The sequence below is a fragment of the Ursus americanus genome, chromosome 4 (genome assembly GCF_024610735.1).
Source record: "Ursus americanus isolate L20-20 chromosome 4, mUrsAme1.1.p, whole genome shotgun sequence".
In the NCBI taxonomy this organism is placed as follows: domain Eukaryota; kingdom Metazoa; phylum Chordata; class Mammalia; order Carnivora; family Ursidae; genus Ursus; species Ursus americanus.
The window spans coordinates 6,822,281-6,843,311 of record NC_142130.1 but is presented as its reverse complement, the minus strand read 5'-3'; the positions used below and the strand labels follow the sequence as shown (position 1 = coordinate 6,843,311).

The window sequence follows — 21,031 nt, the reverse complement described above, 5'->3', positions numbered from 1 at the left end:
TGAAGGAATCTTTATCAAACATAAATATGAAAGAAATAACAGGTGTTTTATCATTACAGAATTCCATGAAAGTATTGACTGAAAAACAAAAGCCAAACTTAAAGTAGGTTAATAAATGCTTTATTCATCTTACTGAAGACTATAGCCTGGGAGACAGTCTTTCAGATTGTTCTGAAGAACTGCTCCAAAGTTTGTCAGTTTACAAGGGATTATATGCACAAAAGGGGAGGGGTGTATGTGTTCAGAAGCAGTTCTCCAAAGTATAATTGTGTGTCACAAGGTATAATTTGTTTGGTGTAAAAATTAAGGTTTACTGATTTCCACATATACTTGCGAAAGACCCTTAGGTCATCTTCATATATTATGTTTCTATCATACCCGATTGTTCAAAAATATTACCTGCATGTTCTGTTTGCCTGGTTTTCTGGTTCTTCTTGGTTTGGGTTTCTCCTTGAGATCCCTTGAGCTGGTCACAGAAGGCTGACATCTGTTACCCACTGCAGTTTTAGTGCACAAAAGGTTTTACCACTTTAAAAGCAAGTGAAAAAAAAAATGTCCTTAGAGTCAGAACGGATTGTGTGTAGGTATCCTAAATGTTAAAACTACCTAGCCTCTTCCAAAGCTGTTTGATCATTCTATTTTTGCTTTGACATGTAAACTATTGCATTATAATAAAGCTTGTCATGCTGTCTTTTACACTGGTCTAAATCCATTTCACTTTGATAAAGGCATAACAGTCTTAATCTTTATGTCTTTACAACAAACAACAGGGCTTTCTACTATCAAGTTAAGCCTTTGCTTTATTACTGTACAATTCTTTTGGATGTTTTATGTAATTGGGGTTAAGTTAAGGAACAGAGAAAATGAAAGAGCACATCTTTTTTTTTCAAAGAGCCTTTGGATGAATCATATTTTGGTCAATTATTTGCTATATTAGAGAATTTCAGACCAAAGTGATTTAGATCTAAATAATTTTTTTCCAAAAATGATCTGAGACTTAAGTTGTTTTTTAGGAGACTGCTCTGTTGCCATTTTGCAGTGATGATTAAGAAAATTTCTCCCTATAGAAGTTGGTATCATACTAAATGATAGTCCAATTTCACTTTGCTTTGGACTTCTAAGCTTTCACTGATGACAAGGCCCTGCTGGGAGTCAGTAACTTGGGGATTTGGAGGAGGAATTACCATGAGGAGTAGAAAGATTTTCAAAGCCTAGGGGAGATCTCTCTGGAGGTTGATGTTGTAACTGGTGAGCCTGATTAGGCTCTTCTATTGCTCCTAACTCCTCTTCTGGGCTGTTCACACTGATTTGGCCACCAGAATCAGATGACTTTGTAACAGTCCTTCACTGAAGGTTCTGATTTTTCCCAGAGCCCAATTTCTACATTGTGGTCCCAAAGTTGGTAAGGAAAATACAAAGTAAGACTTTTGCATGATGACTACATCTTATCTGTTTATCTTCCTTTTCCTTCTGCATACTCTTTCTCCTCAACTTCCTTCTATTCATCCAGCAACAAAGCCATTTTCATTTTGTTTAAACTACACAAGTAAATGGATGAATGTCCTTCCATGAAAATTGCAAATGAGAAGGCATGTAGTGCAAAAAAGTGAATATTCCTTTTGTTCACTTCCCCTTCAAATCAGTTCCTCTCCCAAGAAATAGCCATTATTAACATGTATGCATATCTTCTCACAATTTATATTATAATATACATTTGACCATTGAACAAATGGGGGTTAGAGGCACACAGTTGAAAAGTCATGTATAACTTTTCACCCCTCCAGAACTTAACTACCAATAGCCTACTGTTGACTAGAAACCTTACTAATAACATAAATAGTTGATTAACACATATTTTGCATGTTTTATGTGTTATTCTTACAATAAAGTAAGAGAGAAAAGACAATGCTAAGAAAATCACAAGAAAGAGAAAATACATAAATAGTACTGTATTTATAAAAAAAATGCTCATGTAAGTGGACCAACATAGTTCAAGCCCATGTTGTTCAAGGGTCAACTGTGTTATATATTATATGTAACAGTACAATATATTATTATATATACCATTCTATGTATGTCTACAAATACAAGGTAGTATTTATTATTAGTTTTTATGTACATGGTATCACACAAGACATATTTTTCTGCAACTTAGTTTTCCCTAATAATAGCTCCTGGAGATCTTTCTGTGTGACTTTACAAAGGCCTGAATTTTTTTTAAAGACTTTTATTGCTGTATTTGACAGAGAGAGAGACAGCCAGCGAGAGAGGGAACACAGGCAGGGGGAGTGGGAGAGGAAGAAGAAGGCTCCCAGTGGAGTAGCCTGATGTGGGGCTCGATCCCAGGACTCTGGGATCACGCCCTGAGCCGAAGGCAGATGCTTAACGACTGCGCCACCCAGGTGCCCCCATAGGCCTGAATTTTTGCCTGCTGCATAGTAACTCATAGTATAGGTAGTCATAACTTCATTATCAATCACCTGTTGATCATAAAAGATATTTCTAATTTTTTACCTTTATAAACCATCTTTCCTTCCTTCCCTCCCTCTCTCTCTCTCTCTCACACACACACGCACACACGCACAAATGCACAGACATGCACACACATCTTTAAGACCTCATGTGTTAATTTCTTTGTGATAAGTTCCTAGAGATAAGTTCCTAGAAGTGATGCTATTGGGTTAACAGGGATGCACTTCTTTTTTTTTTTTTTTAATTTAAATTCAACTAGCCAACATATAGTACATCATTAGTTTCATATGTAAAGTTCAGTAATTCATCAGTTGCGTATAATACCCAGTGCTCATCACATCACGTGCCCTCCTTAATGCCCATCACCCAGTTACCCCATCCCCCTGCCCACCTCCCCTCCAGTAACCCTCAGTTTCTTTCCCATAGTTAAGAGTCTCTCATGGTTTGTCTCCCTTTCTGATTTCTTCCCATTCCATTTTCCCTCCCTTCTCCTGTGACCCTCTGCACAATTTCTTATGTTCCACATATGAGTGAAACCATATGATAATTGTCTTTCTCTGCTTGACTTATTTCACTCAGCATGATACCGTCCAGTTCCATCCACGTTGATGTAAATGATAAGGTTTCATCCTTTCTGATGGCTGAATAATATTCTTTTGTATACATACACCACATCTTTATCCATTCATCTGCTAGTGGACATCTCTGCTCTTTCCATAGTTTGGCTATTGTGGACATTGCTGCTGTAAACACTGGGGTGCAGGTGCCCCTTTGGATTACTACATCTGTATCCTTGGGGTAAATACCCAGTAATGCAATTGCTAGGGAATGCACTTCTTGAAGAACTTTTTAAGATATTGCTGATTTAGATCTAGAAACATTGTACCCATTGGTATACTCATCAGAGGTGTGTAAAGGTGCTTGTTTCCCCACAGTCTTGTCAATAATGGATACTATTAATGTGTTCACTTTTTTGTGTGTGAGCCTGACGGATAAAAAATTAGGATGAGTTTCTTTTTCAGATTTATTTATATTCATATATTTATTGTTTTTTGGTGCATTATCTGATCATGCCCTTTCTTATTAACTCTCTTTTTCTTATTGATTTGTAGTAGTTTGAAAAATATTTTGATTATTTTTATTATAGATGATGCCAATATTTTACTTATTTCAAGCATATATCTTTTAACTTGGTGTTCTTTTTCTCATTCAAAAGTTTTTTTTTTTTTTTTAAAGATTTTATGTATTTATTTGTCAGAGAGAGAGAGAGAGCACAAGCAGGGGGAGTGGCAGGCAGAGGCAGAGGGAGAGGGAGAAGCAGGCTCCCTGCTAAGCAGGGAGCCTGATGCGGGGCTCAATCCCAGGACCCTGGGATCATGACCTAAGCCAAAAGCAGACACTTAACCCACTGAGCCACCCTGGCATCCCCTCATTCAAAAGTTTTTCTTTTTCTTTTTTTTTTTTTTTAACAGAAGTCTTTAATTTTTATGAAGTTGAGTCTAACTGGGTGTTTACCCCAAAGATACAGACGTAGTGAAGAGAAGGGCCATATGCACCCCAATGTTCATAGCAGCAATGTCCACAATAGCTAAATCGTGGAAGGAGCCGAGATGCCCTGCAACAGATGACTGGATTAAGAAGTTGTGGTCCATATATACAATGGAATATTACTCAGCAATCAGAAAGAATGAGTTCTCAACATTTGCTACAACATGGACAGCACTGGAGGAGATAATGCTTAGTGAAATAAGTCAAGCAGAGAAAGACAACTATCATATGATTTCTCTCATCTATGGAACATAAGAACTAGAATGATCAGTAGGGGAAGAAAGGGATAAAGAAAGGGGGGGTAATCAGAAGGGGGAATGAAACATGAGAGACTATGGACTATGAGAAACAAACTGAGGGCTACAGAGGGGAGGGGGGTGGGGGAATGGGATAGACCGGTGATGGGTAGTAAGGAGGGCACATATTGCATGGTGCACTGGGTGTTATACACAACTAATGAATCATCGAGCCTTACATCGAAAACCGGGGATGTACTGTATGGTGACTAACATAATATAATAAAAAATCATTATTAATAAAAAAAAAAAAAAAAAGAAATGATTTTCTTTAAGGCTCTAGATTTTGTATCTATATTAGGAATGTCTTTTACACTTCATTTTTATAAAAGTCTTTATTTCTGCTAATAGTTTTTCTGTTTTTGAATATAGTTTGCATTTACCTTTGTGGTTTATTTTGTGTAAAATTTTTTTTTCTACAGATGGATATCCGAGATTATTTTTTGAATTTGTCTCTCACTGATTTGAAATGCTATTTGTTATCATTTGAATTACCATATATATATTTATATATGAATTTATTTCTGGGTGTTTTATTCTTTCCATCAGTCTGTCTTTTCCTACATAATATATCATTTAACCAGCGTAACTTTATTGTATGTATGTATATATATATTTTTAAAGATTATTTTATTTATTTGTTTGAGAAAGAAAGACAGAACATAAGCCTGGCAGAGGGGAGGGAAAAGGGAGAGGCAGAGGGAAAGGGAAAAGCAGACTCTCTGTTGAGCAGGGAACCTGATGTGGGACTCGATCCCAGGCCCTGGGATCATGACCTGAGCTGAAGGCAGACGCTTAACCGACTGAGCCACCTAGTCATCCTGTATTTTGATACTGAGCATTTTCTACTTCTTGTTTTCTTCTTTTAATTTTAACTATCTTCTACATTTTATCCTTTATAAACCAAGTAAATTTCAGGATCAGTATTCATGCTTCATGAAAAAACATACTAGTGTTTGAGTTGAAATTTCATTGAATATGATGATATTTGACATCTTTAATTAAAAATGCTGAGAAACCACACCCTGTATTTCTCCATTTATTCATTATTTTAGCTGTCTTTTGGAAAAATTTCATGCACAAATTTCTTTCCCATTCCTTGTTCAGGTTTTTCCTATTTTTTTTTTTTTTGAGGCAACTTATCATATTCTTGACTTTAATGTGAGTGTTTCTAATCAGGGTGGGCCCACTTTCTATATAACCCATTCACTGAGTTTTAAATTTTAATATAGTTTTTTGTTTTTGTTTTTGTTTTTTTTTCTAAAACACTTTTTTTTAACTGCCTGGTAGTTTTGGATAGTCTTTTGGTGCTTACTCATTTTGGGATTTTTTATTTCTAGCTCTTTAATTTCAATTTCATTATTATATGTTCTTATCTAATAATTATAGTTATCTGGAGTCCTTAGAGATCTAAATCTGATATTTGCTATTCTGGTGGTTCTCCCTCATGGTGACTTGTTTCCTTTTTATGTCTGACTATCTTTTATTGTCACCTCATTTTTCGTTGTTGCTAAAGTATAGGCACCCTGAGGAACTTAATGGAAGATGCTTTCCTCCAGAGATTTCTGTTTGTTTCTGAAGGTGGAAATGAGGGAAACTGCTGTCCTGAGGCGACTACTCTCCTTTTCTGTTGTCCATTTCACTGAACAGTCTCACCTCAGTACCTCTACTTTGCTGATGGTCCAAGGCTTAGGTTCCTGCTTGTAGTCTCTTCATTTGTGCCTACTGTTCACTGTTTCTATTTTAAGTTTGCTTCTTTTTCCCTCTTTTTTCTTTTGGACCTGTAGAGATTGTCCCCAATCCCTGAAGACCCAGCAAGACAACAGAAATTATGTTTTATTCAGAGTTGTGTTTCTTTGAAGCACAAAAGCCCCCTATGAAAACCTAGTCTGCAATGATACTTAAACCAGAATTCCCTTGTTCTATCTGGTTTTCAGTTATTTCCTTCAAAGTTGTTGTTAGTATAAATCTTGAGGAGAGAGAGAGAGAGAGAGAAAGAGAGAAAGAGAGAAAGAAAGAAAGAAAGAAAGAAAGAAAGAAAGAAAGAAAGAAAGAAAAATTTAAAGTGTTTAAGTTTACTTTGTAAAACAAAATAGGAATGGTGGTCTTTGAAAAGCAAAATTAGAAAACTTTTTTTTGAAGACTAAGACAAAGTCTGTTTTTTAGTGTTAGGTGAGTAATGACAATGGCAAAAAATCAGTTTAATTGAAATTGTTTTGGTTTCCCAAGTAAACTTTTGTTCTGAAAAGGAGAGCACCTGAAATAATATGTTGGTATTAGTTAAGTCTATTAAACTTGAGTTTATTAAACTTAAATTTGTTGAACTGGGGCATCAGTGAGATTTTTGCAGAACAATTCATAGTGCTAGAAAATGTTTTGAATCTTTCAAGTTCAGTGATAGAGTACACAAACAGACACTTAATAGAAATCTGAGTCTTAGAGCTATATATCTTCTGTCATTCTTGTTGAAAAGAATGTAAAAAGAAACAGAGAAGATAATGGTTATGGTAACAATTTAAAGATGGTTAGCATAAGAGAAGATTTTAATTTCCAGCCAATATTTTAGGTTGGACTTCAGTTTCGGAAAAAAAAAAATTGGTAAAAATATTTCTTAAAGGAAGCTCTGTTCTATGATTTTATGATAAAAAACATTATCTGAGCTATACAGTAGAATACTTTTGCTTGCATATATCACGTCAAACAAAATTGCCTTTAAGCGTTCACTGACGATGCTTTTGTGGATTATCCAAAGGCTTAAATTCTAAAGAAATAGACTTGTTAATACATAAAGGAGTATTCAGGAGACCCAGTTCCATCAGTTCCTGTTATCCTATCATCTGCAAGTAGGCTATCCATTTTTACGGATTACCCCGGAGAGCTGAGCTGCTGCACTGCTGTCCTCAAAATCCCCTAGTGATACATACTCTCTCTCTCTCTTGTTCTTATTTCATTTTGTATCTATCCCCTACAGGGTGGCTGGAGTTAGTAGTAAATGTTTGATGAAACCAAACCAGTCTCACTTTGATAGAGTCATCTGAGTCCGTTTTCTACTTTTCCTTAATTTTATATCATTATTAGGATACTATGAATCTTTTTTTCCCTCCTACTCTGTATTAAACTTGGACGAGTTGCCAATATATAAATAATGCTGATTTGGTTTTACAAAGGGCACTGAAAACAGATTATCTATCTATCCATACATCTATCCATGTATTTACCCATCCATGAAGTTACCTGTTTACAAATATAATAGTTATAGGATAAAATAACAGTTTAATTTATGTATTTTCCTGTTGTTTAGAGTAGTTTTATTAGGTCTATGTGAAATGATTCTGTCTCTTGAAGGGAGCAGGAAAAAATGATTTTTCTTTTCAAAGATTTTATTTATTTACTTGAGAGAGCAAAGGCACAAGCAGGAGGGAAGAGCAGGGTCCCACTGAGCAGGGAGCCGGATGTGGGGCTTCATCCCAGGACCCTGGGATCATGACCTGAGCTGAAAGCAGACACTTAACCAACTGAGCCACCCAGGTGCCCCATGGGAGCAGGAAAAAATTCTTCAGTAAAATTAGACTGAGAACATTGTGGTTTCTCTAGTCCAATCTTCATAGTGCCCTTTTCTAAATTTGTTTGAATTGTTGTTTTGGAATCTATAGATAATGGCTTGAACAACTTTAGTACATTCTAGACAGAACTGACAGAATTTCAGAGCTGACAGGGGCCCCGTTGGGAGAAAGGTGAAGAAATGGACAGGTAAAATCACATACCTAAGCTGACAGATCTGAGTAATATTAAAATGAGGATCCATGTGTCTGGTCTCAGTCCACTGATTTTTAGTTCTAATGTATATGAATAATCCTGCATTATTAAATAGTAACAGTTGAAGCAAGGTAAAGATTAAGCAAAAGAATATATGCCTTCATCATTATGCGAATAGCTAAATTTTGTCTTTATATTAAATCATAACCTTAGGTGCTCTTTCTCCTAATATAAAAATGGTGATGAAATAGAAAGCCCCCAACCATGCCATTTCAAGAACTAGACTTAGGAAGGCTGAGCTTGGACAGACATCACAAGTTCTGAGGTATCATGATGAAAACAGAGTGCACAGTTTAGATCAAAATTTGTGGAAAATATAAATTAAAAAGTATCAATTGTTCAGTTGTGATTTTTAAGCTTAGGTGTTTGTCAGTTAATTTTTCCTACTAAGAATAAAGAAAACCTTGCTAGGAAATCTGGAATGAAAATCGACATTAAATATACTTCTTTCTGAACTGTGGCCTAATTCTATCCCAGAAGTCAACTTGAATATCAAAGAGAAGAACCCATTCTTCTCAAATACTAACTAGATATTTAAGTTACATTTTGTCAAAGGACTTGATTAATAAAACTGAATTAATGTGAGGTATTTTTCATGATTAAAAGGATAAAGACTGACTAGGAAAGAAGGGGAATACAGTTATCTGGTTTAAAGGCAAGCCACATGATATTACTAATTAAGCTGAGAAAAAGATTTCTTGTTCAAGGATATTAGCATTGACCTTAAAACCATGTAGACAAGTCAAGATACAATGCAAAGGAAATGCTTGGGAAATTAAAAAAAAAAAAATGCTGATGCCTAAGCCCCATCCTTAGATATTCTGATTTAATAGGCCTGGCAAAAGGACCCAAACAGGTGATTTCGAAGGCACTGTAGGTGTTTCTAATGTCAAGGGTAAGAACCACTCAAATAGAATGTGGTAATGTAGAAAAAACTGAAAAACATGTGGGAGGTCACGTAGTGTAACATGATTTCTAGGTGAGTGCCGGAACACTGTTTTGCGCACTGATGTTAACATATCTATGTTGTTGCTTTCATCCTCAGCCAAGAGAAAAATTAGAGAATTAAAGATAGAGGGGACTTAATGGGATCAGAGATCACTAATTAAGAGATTTAGGGTTCTTTGAAGGAAGAAGGGAAAGCAGAACAAAAAAACATAATTTTAAGAAAAAGTAATAAACATGCACATTTTGATAAAAAACATATTTCTAGTTTTAATTGCTAATAGCAAGAACTAACCTCTTGTAGACTAGAGGTTATTGCTCATCTATTTTTAATTTTTCATTTAATTTATGTGACTCTATGTCAATAAAATATTAAAGGCAATATAAATTATTTGAACAACATGATGGAAAATGATTCTGTGGAAATTATAGTCCATTAATACTGTTGAGTTATTATTAATCTATATTCAGCTATGCCCCAGATTATTATTCTGACATGAAGTTAGTTTCTACTTTTTAGAAGGGAGTCCATACTAAACAAGATAGGATTCTCAACAATGAAGGTACGACTATCATAAACAATATGAGTGTTGGAAAATGATCTAGATGTGTCTAATCTTGCAGCTTTCACATTCAAAATAACAGTGTATCAATTCTATTTATACTTAGGACACACTAAAAAATATTTACAAGTCTTAGTTCTTGTAGAATTTATATTTTTGAGGAAAAGCATTCTGGAGAGTTGCCAGAATGTTTTAAATAAAAACAATTTAGTAATGTTTAAGAACCAGAATGAGTTCTGTAATGAAAAATTCTTGGCAAAAAACCCAATTTACTTCATAAATATATATTCTTGGGGTTAGAAGGATTGTTAACGTTGTTTATCTGGCAGGGGTTGACTAGGTTATTTTAAGTTTGTTATAATTTTGGTAAATGGAGAGGTTACCCTATACATCAAGCATAATTATTTCTACAAGATGTTTGAAAAAGTTTCATAAAATGTCATTGTGGATTATATAAGATCTGCAATTGGGCGAATAACCATGCAGAAGTGAGGCAAGATTTTATGGGGTTCTGTATTCTTGGACTTTATCCAAGCTAATGGTCTCCATCAACGAGCTGGATAAAGACATAGTTATTAGGTGAGCCAAAATCTTCAACAAATTCAAAAAATACCTATTGAACACCTACCGTGTCTCATGGGATACGTGGACAAATCAGGGAGGAATTGTCAAAATAATTGAATTAGGATTCAGATTATATTGTCATATTTTGAAACTTTGAATCCAAAGTAGGAAAATCCTGGTCTTGGCTTAATACATCAGATTTCTGAAGGTAGGATCGTAGATGTCTGGCTTGATTATTTGTTCATCGGGATTAATATTTAGAGTTTTGCACAGTCAGAATCTCAAGGTAAGCAAGATTCATGATGGAGTGACTTAATCATAATGCAAAAATAAATGGTTTAAAGAAGTCACAGAACCTCTAACAGTGGTTAGAACACTCCTGAAATATTGACTCCATTCTGAGCACCATGGTTAACATAGATAGATCCTTGAGGACCTTCAAGTGTCCATCTTATGTTTTGATGAGTAGAGAGATACTGTCTTAAATTAATAATGCAGTAATTAATGTACAAGTATATTATTTTAAAGTATCACAACCAATAGGACCAGAAGAAAAAATTTAGATTGGGAGGAATGAAAAGGGAGAAAAAATATAAGTAACCTCTTTTCTTTCAAAGGAGAGAGTCATTTGGTCAATATATGATATGTTACACACATACACATGTTTGATCAATATATTCTATGCACATGCACACACACATACACTATTACTTGGTGTTATGGAGAAATCTATAACTCAGAAAGGTTAAAGAAGGCTGTCGCCAAATACATAAAAAAATAAAAAATAATAAAAAAGGCTGTCTCTGGAGTAGAGTAGGACCTAGGGTTGAGGGGGTGGGTTGAGAATAAAGCCCTCCAGTGCTATTGGATTTTAGACTGTGGACATATGAAGCTATGGTTTTAAAAGTAAACGATATTTGAATGATCCTCTCCTGGAGAGAAAGTGCAAACAGAATGAGAGAATCAAGAGCCTGCCATGGTGGAGTGAGTTCTCATGGTAAGATGGTTGAAGGAACTGGGATCATTTGCCCTGGACAAGGGGTGGAAGAAGAGGCTTATGTGGATGTAGGAAAAGAGGGCAGAATCAAGAGGCAGGAGAGGATGTCTTTGGCAGAAAATACTTAATCATTACCGTAGGGATTTCTATCCTGTGGATTCCCAGGATCTGTACATAGGTATGAGGGCTGTGCATGTCTATGTTTACGAAAAAATTAGATGGAAAATTGTGTACATACATGGGTATATGCATTTAGGAGGGGATAGACCATCATTTTGGACACATTTTATTTTCCCAAGAGAGTATACAATTTAAAATACGTTAAGACCTGCAGGGTTGCCTGCCTTCTGGAGTTATAAACACTCATTTAAACAGAGACCATTTTTTATACATAATTGAGAAATCATTCTTACATTGGATAAGATACACTAGTTTACTTGAAAAAACCTTCTCTGCTCTTAGGTTCTAATATTTATACAATGAAAACATAATAAAGTGCATCTAATAAAAGTATTTATTGAACACTTACTACATGCTGGTCATCATGCTAAATGCTTGACATAGGGGTCTGGTTCAAACTTCATAGCATCGGATGAGGTAGGTTCTACATCAAAACCTCAGAGAGGCAAAGAAACTTGCTGGAGTTGGCCCTACAGTAGGAGACAGAACCAAGATTAGAACTCAAGAAGCCTAGCTCTAGAGCTTGCCTGCTAGCATCTTTTGGAGGGATTTTTCACTGTCTTCCTTTTGACTCTCCCTCACTGCCCATGTTAATTTCATACCACGGCTGATCACAGCAACATGTGCACCTGCAAAGGTGCTCTTCCTGTTTTCTTCAATTGTCTCATGCCATTAGCATGTCGTTCTTGTGTCTTATTGTCTATGTTTGAATAAGAATCTAATGTCTGAGATTTACGTGAACTTGATTTCACTTAATACCAAGTCTTTTATTTCACACACATACATTATATATGTATATATGTAATATGTATATAATATATATTTTATACTATATAGTGATATAGTCATGTGTGTATATATATAGAGAGAGTATAATATATATTATATATATTAGAGAGACCGGATTACTTTTCTGTTGCTAATGTGACAAATAACCACAAACTCAGTGGCTTAAAACAACACAAATGTATTTGTGTTCTGTAGGTTAGAATTCCAGCATGGGTCTCACTGAGCTAAAATCAAGGTGTTGGCAGGGCTCCTCCTTTTTGGAAGCTCTGGGGGACAGTCCCTTTCCTTGCCTTTTCTAGCTTCTTTGGCACATGGCCCCCTTCCTCCATCTTCAAAGCTAGCGATACTAGAGTCCTTCTCACATCCCATCACTCTAATCTCCCTTATGATTATGTCAGACTCACCCACAGCATCCAGAGTAATGTCTCTTAAAGTCCCTAATTGATCACATCTGGAAAATCCCTTTTGCCATGCAAAAGAGCATACACACTGCAGGGATAAGGACACAGACCTCTGGGGTGACTATTACCCTGCCTACCACAAGCACTCGCTAAATACAGTACTCTTCGGGGGACTGAAACAAAACACAGTCCTTCCCTGGGGAAGATTACAATGAGAAGACATTTAAATGGATAAGGAGATACAAGAAAACTATGTGCCATGACAGAAGTATGCACAATTATAGCACCGTGGAGGAAACAACCATCTGCCTGGGGTACAGCGTGAACCAGAAATAATTTTGGCTAAAATATGGCAATTGTTCTTGACATGTTCATATGACTTGATCACTTTTATCCAGGTTTTGAGACTCTGGGATATTCAGCACCAGCTGGCCATCCAGAGGATAGCTTGTTCTTTCCCCAAAAGTCAGGACTTCAGATGTCTCTTCCACTTTGATGAAGCCCATGGACGACTTTTCATCTCATTTAATAACCAGCTCGCGTTGTTGGCAATGAAAAGTGAGGCCAGCACAAGGGTGAAGAGCCACAGGGAAGCAGTCACTTGTGTTCTTTACAATTCGGTCTTGAAGCAGGTAATGATGCTTTTCTGTCGCTCTCCTGACAAGTCCCCATGTCCAGAGTCTCGTTCCTTTAATTCGACCTAAGGCAACTAAGGACAAATACAGAAAAAAAAAAAAAAATTGTGGGAAAGCAACGATTTAATAGCCATGTGCTTTTCTGCAATGATGTGTGTTCAGGTGGGTTTGAAGAGTGATTTCATTTTCAGCCAGTGACCACAGCGGCACAGATAGAGTTATAAGGAATTACAATACGCCAGCAAAAACAAACAAAACATGTAATGTAATTGAACTTCTGTTTGTTACTCGCTAGTTTGGGTCTTGATGCCAAATGCCAGTGAACCTGGTTGTAAAATTCTATTTTATGAACGCCATCCTCCTGTATCCCCGTGGAAAGTTCTAAAATATGCATGAAATGTAATTAGCAGAGATCCATTTTGCCAGCGTATTTTACACCAGTGGCTCGCAGTGGCAGCCCGGAATGTATTCATAATAAAATGATTCAGTTAAATGTGGTACCACTTGGTATGCAGCACGAGTGTTGTTTGTCTCCCCACCACCTTAATGACACTTTGCAGCCCCTGCTTGTGCGAGCGCTACCTGAACGTCAATGAAGAAGCCGCAGCTCCCCTGGAGCACAGACCACAGGCCTGCTCAGAGGACGGGGAGGGCCGGCGCCTGGTGTCTGGAGGGAGAGGCACCGTGGAGCTTAGCCCGCTGCAGTGATCACGTCAGGACTGACAGTCACTGCACAGCAGGAGCCGAGCAGAGAGCCCGTATCCAGCTCGCGGCCAATTAAACAATCACGCCGACCCCTGCTTCCCTTCCCTTCTGCAGAAGCTTCTGCATTCGCGCAGAAATGAGTAGTTCGGTTTTTGTGCGAGGGCTGGAAAGCGCTTTGTTAGTAATGAGTACTGTGTCATGTCACTACTTCAAACACTCTGTTTTCTGGTTATTCTAGGAGATAAAAATCCTTTACGAAACAATCCATTTTGAATTCCATCTGTGGGGAACAGTCCGCCATAAATGTTCTACTGAACTTGATGAAGGCAACCAGTTAATTGGGCTCCCTGGTGGCCAACCGAGAGATGTATTTATTTCCAGGAGAACATTTTGCTAATTGAGAGTTGCAGAGTTAAGAAGCTGGGTTTGTGTGTAGATGTTAAGATCCTATGTCGTCTGGCCATTAGATGAGCAATAGTCCATGAGGAATTCAGGAAACGGGACACAAAGATGTGGAATCTTCCATTTGGGACATGAAGTTCAAGCTAAGCTAACGCGAACATAAGCAAGTTACAGGGAACAATAGAATATGCACATACACTATAGGCTGTAGGAAGCATCACTGTGCAACGGAGCTGGGTATTTGCACCTCTACTTATTTTTGCCGCTAAGCTTATAAATAATTAAAAGCGTTAATATGTATATAAAGTACATAGAGCTGTTCATTTCATACATAAGTGTTTCCTAACTATGAGTGGCTAAGCTATAGAGAAGCACTTTAACATTGTATTACATTTATAACTATAAAAATGTATTGCAGTTAAGAACAAAGAAACCATCACCCACAGTGCCATCCGCCAGTGATAATTTATCATTTCAGAGTAATTAGACAAAGCAAATAAAGCCGTTTTGAACAAGTCCAGATGCCAGGAACGAGGAAGCAGATTCATCCACTGTAGTTTCTTCGTCCCCATAGCTCAGGGAGACTCCGGTCCTGGCCGTCTTCTTGGTGCTCATTGCAGGCAGGTACTCAGTACGGGGCTGACGGATGAAAGAAGGGAAGGCAGACACGAGACTAACAAAGGTAAAATGGAATCCAGTAAAAGGCAGTAGAGATAAGAGCAAAGTGCTGTCCATGGCAGGTGATCAGTTCTACCTGGGGCTGGAGGTGGGTGACAGACTAGAGCCCGGAAGTCTTGTAGCGGGATTCTCTAGAAGGAGAAGGGAGTAGTTCCAGACAGAAGATACAGCGCGAGCACCTCCAAAGAGGCTTGAGCACTCACAGTACATTTTTTTTTTTAACATGGAGAGGATTTATTCTGGTGTTTGGAAGTACCTAGCAAATGTGGGAGTTGAGGCAGTAAAGGGAGCCGAGAGCCAGATTGGGAATGTCGTTCACTGAGTAGACCATGGTCTGGTCTTGGAAAAATAAAGCATGGACTTGAGGTTAAAACAACAATTTTCACAGTGTGATCTCAGACTCCTGCAGAATCTGTAAGATCAAAACTATTTTCATCATATTATTAATTCGTTGTTTGCTTTTGTCACTCTTATTGTCTCAAGAGTGTACCGTGGAGTTTTCTAGAGGCTACGTGGCAAGTGATGACATCACTGCTCTAATGGCTAAAGGAATATATGCTCTTGTATTCCTGTGTTTTCACAGTTGCTCAGTTTAGATTTGCAGTATGGTAGATATGTAGTCTATCTGTCCCTGTCTCTCTCTCTCTCTCCCCCACATAAACGGAAGCTATTTGGATTCTTCAGTAATTTTTAAGAATATAAAGAAATCCCAAGATCAAAAGTTTTGAGAACCGCTGAGTTAGATCGGAGTTCAGATGTTGGGCAGATAGCTTATCATTTCTAAGCTTCAGTTTATTGACTCTTAAATATGTGTGTGTGTGGTGGCTGGGGTGGTGGGAAGCATAGACATGAAAATGGTAACAGCATGGATCCTTCCAGCATTGCCTTGCTGTGGCCTGCCTCTTGGAAGCAGTCCTCCTTCCTCCCATATGGCCAGACTTAGCAAGGCTCCCCCGGCCCCCCATACCTCTCAGGTTAAATGTTGGTGTTCCATGACACTTCTTTTCTTATTAACTCTTGATGTTCCTTAATCTTTCTTTTCACCATGTGTCATGTGAAAGCAGAGGTTAGAAAGAGTTAGGATGGGGGGGACCTGGAATTGGGCTTTGTCCAGGAACGCCCCTGCCCCTTCTCACCTCAACCCTTGCAATTCCTGCTCATAGATACTCGGTTCCAGAGCCCATCTTTGGTCCTCTCAGCTCCTGAAGTCTCCAGGGACATGCCACACTTACCTGTCTCCTCTTAGAGTATTGCTTACATTTCTAGTTATTTTCTACTCAGACACTTAATTCTCATTTTTCTCTCCTCCTATGTTTTTGCTGTAAGGGAAAGATCCTTATTTTCCACTTCTGTATTTTCCTACAACTCCTTAGGCTCTCCCGAGTATCAGATACATGCTCAGTTGCTAGGTTTGCTGAATTATCACCACTTCTCATTCCAAGTTCAAAAGGAATCCATGCTTCTTCAGTCCACTGGTTATCTGGTTTGGTGTCTTTTTGGTAGACTTTGTCTTTGTCTGAGTTTAATGAAAATCTTCCTTTCTGTTGTTGTCATTTTAACATGTTGCCGACACTTTATTGTTATTGCATTCTGTTTGGACTTTGGTGGAGACCCCACATCATCCCTCTGTAACAGCAACTTGGTGCCCTCTGTGACTTTTACCTTCCTGCCTTTTGGTATATCCCCGCACCCTCATCTAAGAAAGTGATGTTAAGCCCCACAAAATCTTTTAAAAGAAACCACATGATTTCTTCACCCAGCAAAGCGTGCCCTCACAGCTAGCAGCAGAACAAGTTGGGACAGGATGAAGGAGTCCCTGGAATGCCTAATTTTGAAGGAATCAAAGAAACTCAATATCCTGGGGGCAGTTGTAATGAACTGTCTTTGCAATGAGTTCCTAAATGAAGCTTTTATTAAAAACCCATGAAGGTTAGGAAACTTTAAAAAATGTATTTGTAGGTATCCTATAAACTGGAATAGATAAAATTTCTGAGTTATCCTTATGGCTCTCATCTTAATGATGTGGGTTTATGTGTTTCTGTAAAATAGATAATGTTTCAGTCTGTCTTGCATCTAGGACATATTTATTGTCAGACTAGATATTTAGGCGTCATGCATTTTGGCAGATAATGATATTAACCATTTTTATTTAAATAACTTAGTTTTATAAAACACTATGTGCTTATTATAAGAAATTAAAACCATGCAATAAACTTAAGGAACTAAATATTGAAGAGATATCATCAACATGTTCTAAATATCTCTCTGTGCATAGAATATTTTATATAAATATGGTTCTGTAAACTTTTTTTTATTCTATGATATATTGGAATAAAAAACATATATATTGGAATATATTTCCTTGTACCTAAATGTAGATCTACTTCATCATTTTTAAAAAGCACAGTATCCCATTGTACATGCGTATCCTAATTTACTGATCCATTTGCCTTGAGAATTTTGCTATTATGAATTTTTTTGTACATAAATATATTCACACTCATGACTTTATCTCTCTAGGGTAAGATCTTAGGAATGCATTTCTAGGTTAAAATATATGCATATTAGATAATTTGATACACAAATTGCCTCCCAGAATCTTACCATTTTACCCAATCTCTAAGAGTAAACATATTAATCACATGCATAGTTACATAAAGAGACATGTCAGCAGCTGCCTGGCTGCCTCCAGCAGGACCCCTGAGGTCATTGGTGAGGTTCCCATAATCCGGCATGGGATGTCGACTTTGCAAATTTGAAGGCTAGACCTTCTTCACTTTAGCCAGAGTGGTGCTGTTTCTTGGAGACCAACTCTCACACTATCACAGCAAACATCAAGCCAGATCATTCATTAAAAATGGGGCTGGGCTATAATTTTCTAGTGACTGTGCATCTCCTGTCCTGTTTTCTGCACACCAGTTTTTGGGAATTGAGATATTTGAGAATCTAACCAATTCAATTGGTAGTTCCCTTGGTAATTGTAAATCTAAGCAAAGGGAAGTGGATAAGCTTGAGGGAAATTTATCTCCACCTTACAAGACATTATACCTCTTTAGTGCTTGTATTTAGGGCAAAATCAATGAGTTTCTCTTTTGAACAGAACTGGATGGACACTAATGAAAACTTTCTCTTTGCCTGCCTTATTTGCTGGGCTCCAAGTGACCTTCCTTTTATTAACACAGCTTTTCTTCAGCGGTCGGCTCAAGGCTGTACTTGGTTACATGTCAATCCTGAGGCCATGAGCTCTGGTCGCTTGTTGGAGACGTGGGAAGTACCCTAGTCTTAGGGTTACTCCAAAACACACACATGCACACACATGTGCACACATACACACACACACACACACACGCACGTGAATATTTAAATGTGATTAGCTGGGAAGGAATAATGCATTTCAATGTTATAAGACTCAAAAGGACAAAAGGGAACACAGTGAAAATTTCCTCTTACCCATCTTTACCTACTCATCTTCCTTCCCTGGAGGCAACCAGTTTTTATGACTTTCAGGAGCCCCCTTTCGGGGCTATTCTATTCATACAGAGGTACATATGTAGACTTGCTTTTAAATATGGATATGTATGATTAATATTTAAGAACTGATATTATTTTAAATGTTTTTTTACACAAATGATAGCATATTATGTAGAGAAACACTGTTCTGTACTATAGATTTTTCACCTAACAATCCAGCCTACAGATCATCTTACCTCATTACCTGAAGATTATCCTCTTTCTTTTTTATAGCTGCACAGTGTTCCATTACATGGCTGTACCAAAGTTTATTAGTTTAGATTGATTTCAGCATTTTATGTGACAAATAACGTAGTAGTTTTTAACCTTAAACACACAACTTTTAGCCTGAGTCAGGAAATATCTGTAGAATAAATTCCTAAAACTGAAATTATTGGGTCAGAGAGTATTTATGTCTGTAACCTTGATGGATATTGTCCAATATTCTCCATAAAGTTGCATGAAATCCAACAGAAGAGTAGGAGAGGACCCTTTCTTCAGCCTCTCTCATCACCACAGTCTCAGCCTTTTTTTTTTTTTTTAACAATTTTTTTTTAAGAGCACTTTTAGGTTCACAGCAAAATTGAGTAGAAAGTATGGAAATACCCCATATACCCTGTCCTCCCATATGCATCCCCTCCTCCATTATCCACATCCCCCACCAGAGTGGTACATTTGTTGCAGTTGATGAACCTCCATTGACACATCATTGTCACCAAATATAAGCACAGTTTACATTAGGGTCATTCTTGGTGTGATACATTCTGTGAGTTTAGGCAAATGTATGATCACATGCATCCACCATTATAGCATACAGCCTTTTCAGATCGTCTTCTATCACTCAAGAATATGCGTTTATGTCTCCTCTGTGTATTTTAATGGCTAGAGAGCTCAGTTTTTGAAATGTTGAATGGTATTCCATTGGGTGGATGTGCCACCATTTATTTATCCATTCATCTACTGAAGGACATCTTGGTTGCTTCCAAGTATTGGCCGTTGTGAATAAAGCTTCTATAAACATCCATGAACAGGCTTTCATGTGGACATAGGTTTTCTACTCCTTTGGGTAAATATCAAGAAGCATGATTGTTGGATCGAATGGTAAGAATATGTTTCGTTTTGTAAAAAAAAAAAAAATGTCAGTTGCCCTCTAAGGTGGCTGTACCTGTCTGCTTTCACACCAGCAATGAATGAACGTTCCTACTGCTCTACGTCCTCAGCAGCATTTGATGTTGTCAGTGTTCCAGATCGAGGTCATTGGGAGAGACGCATAGTATCACGTAATTATTTTACTATTTCCCCAAGGACGTCATGTGGAGCATCTTTTCATATGGTTATCTGCCATTTGTTTATGTTCTTTGGTGAGGTGTCTGTTACGTTCTTTGGCCCATTTTTTAAATTGGGTTGTTTTATTGTTGCATTTTCAGGGTTTTTTGTATATTTTGGATAACAGTGCTTCATCATACATGTCTTTTGAAAATAATTTCTCCCAGTCTGTGGTTTATCTTTTCATTCTCTTGACAGTGTCTTTTGCAGAGCAGAAAATTTTAAATTTAACGAAGTCTAGCTTATCAATGACTTCTTTCTTGGACCATACCTTCAGTGTTTTATCTAAAAAGTCACTGCCAAATCCAAGGTCATTTAAATTTCCTCCTATATTTTTAGGTCTGTGATTCATTTTGTTGATTTTTGTGAAGGGTGTAAGGTCTGTGTCTAGAGTCATCTTTGTACATGTTGATGTCAGGTTGTTCCAGCACCATTTGTTGAAAAGACTACTCTTTTCTATTATATTGCTTTATCTTCTTCGTCAGAGATCAGTTGACTCTATTTATGCGCATCTGTTTGGGGGCCTCTCTATTCTGTTCCATTGATCTAGCCGTCTATTCTTATGCCAATATTACACTGTCTTTATTGCAGCTTTATGGCAAATCATGAAGTTGGTAGTGTCAGTCTTCCAATTTTGTTCTTTTCCTATAATATTGTGTTAGCTTATCTGGGTCTTTGGCTTCTTCATATGAACTTTAGAATTGTCTTGTCAATATCCACAAAATAACTTTCTGGGATTTTTATTTGCATTGCATGGAATTTTTGATTAAGTTGGGGAGAACTGAGATCTTGACAGTATTGAGTCTTCCTATCCACAGTACATGGAATATCTCCCTTTATTTAGTTCTTTGATTTCATTTATCAGAGTTTTGTACTTTATGTCATATAAACCTTATTCATTTCTCTAAGATTATACTTAGCCTAAGTATTTAATTTCTGTGGATGCTAATATAAATGGTATTTAGTTTTATTTTCAAATTCTACTTTTCATTGCTGCTATATAGGAAACGGATTGACTTTTGTATATTAACCTTGTATCCTGCAATCTTGCTGTAATCACTTATTAGTTCCAGGAGTTTTTTGTTGAGTCTTTCGTATTTTCTACATAGAGCATCACATTGTCTGCTAACAAAGACAGTTTATTTCTTCCTTTCTAATCTTTATACTGTTTATTTCCTTTACTTGTATAATTATATTAGATGAA

At 37.1% G+C, this 21,031-nt stretch overlaps 1 protein-coding gene across 1 annotated transcript in view; it reads left to right on the top strand.

The window, feature by feature from the left end:
• The window catches only part of WDR49 (WD repeat domain 49), a 128,021-nt gene that overhangs the window by 43,620 nt on the left and 63,370 nt on the right, over positions 1-21,031 (top strand). Inside the window, 1 exon segment of the mRNA XM_087861381.1 lies at positions 12,970-13,203. Coding sequence (XP_087717507.1) covers positions 12,970-13,203 — 234 coding nt within the window.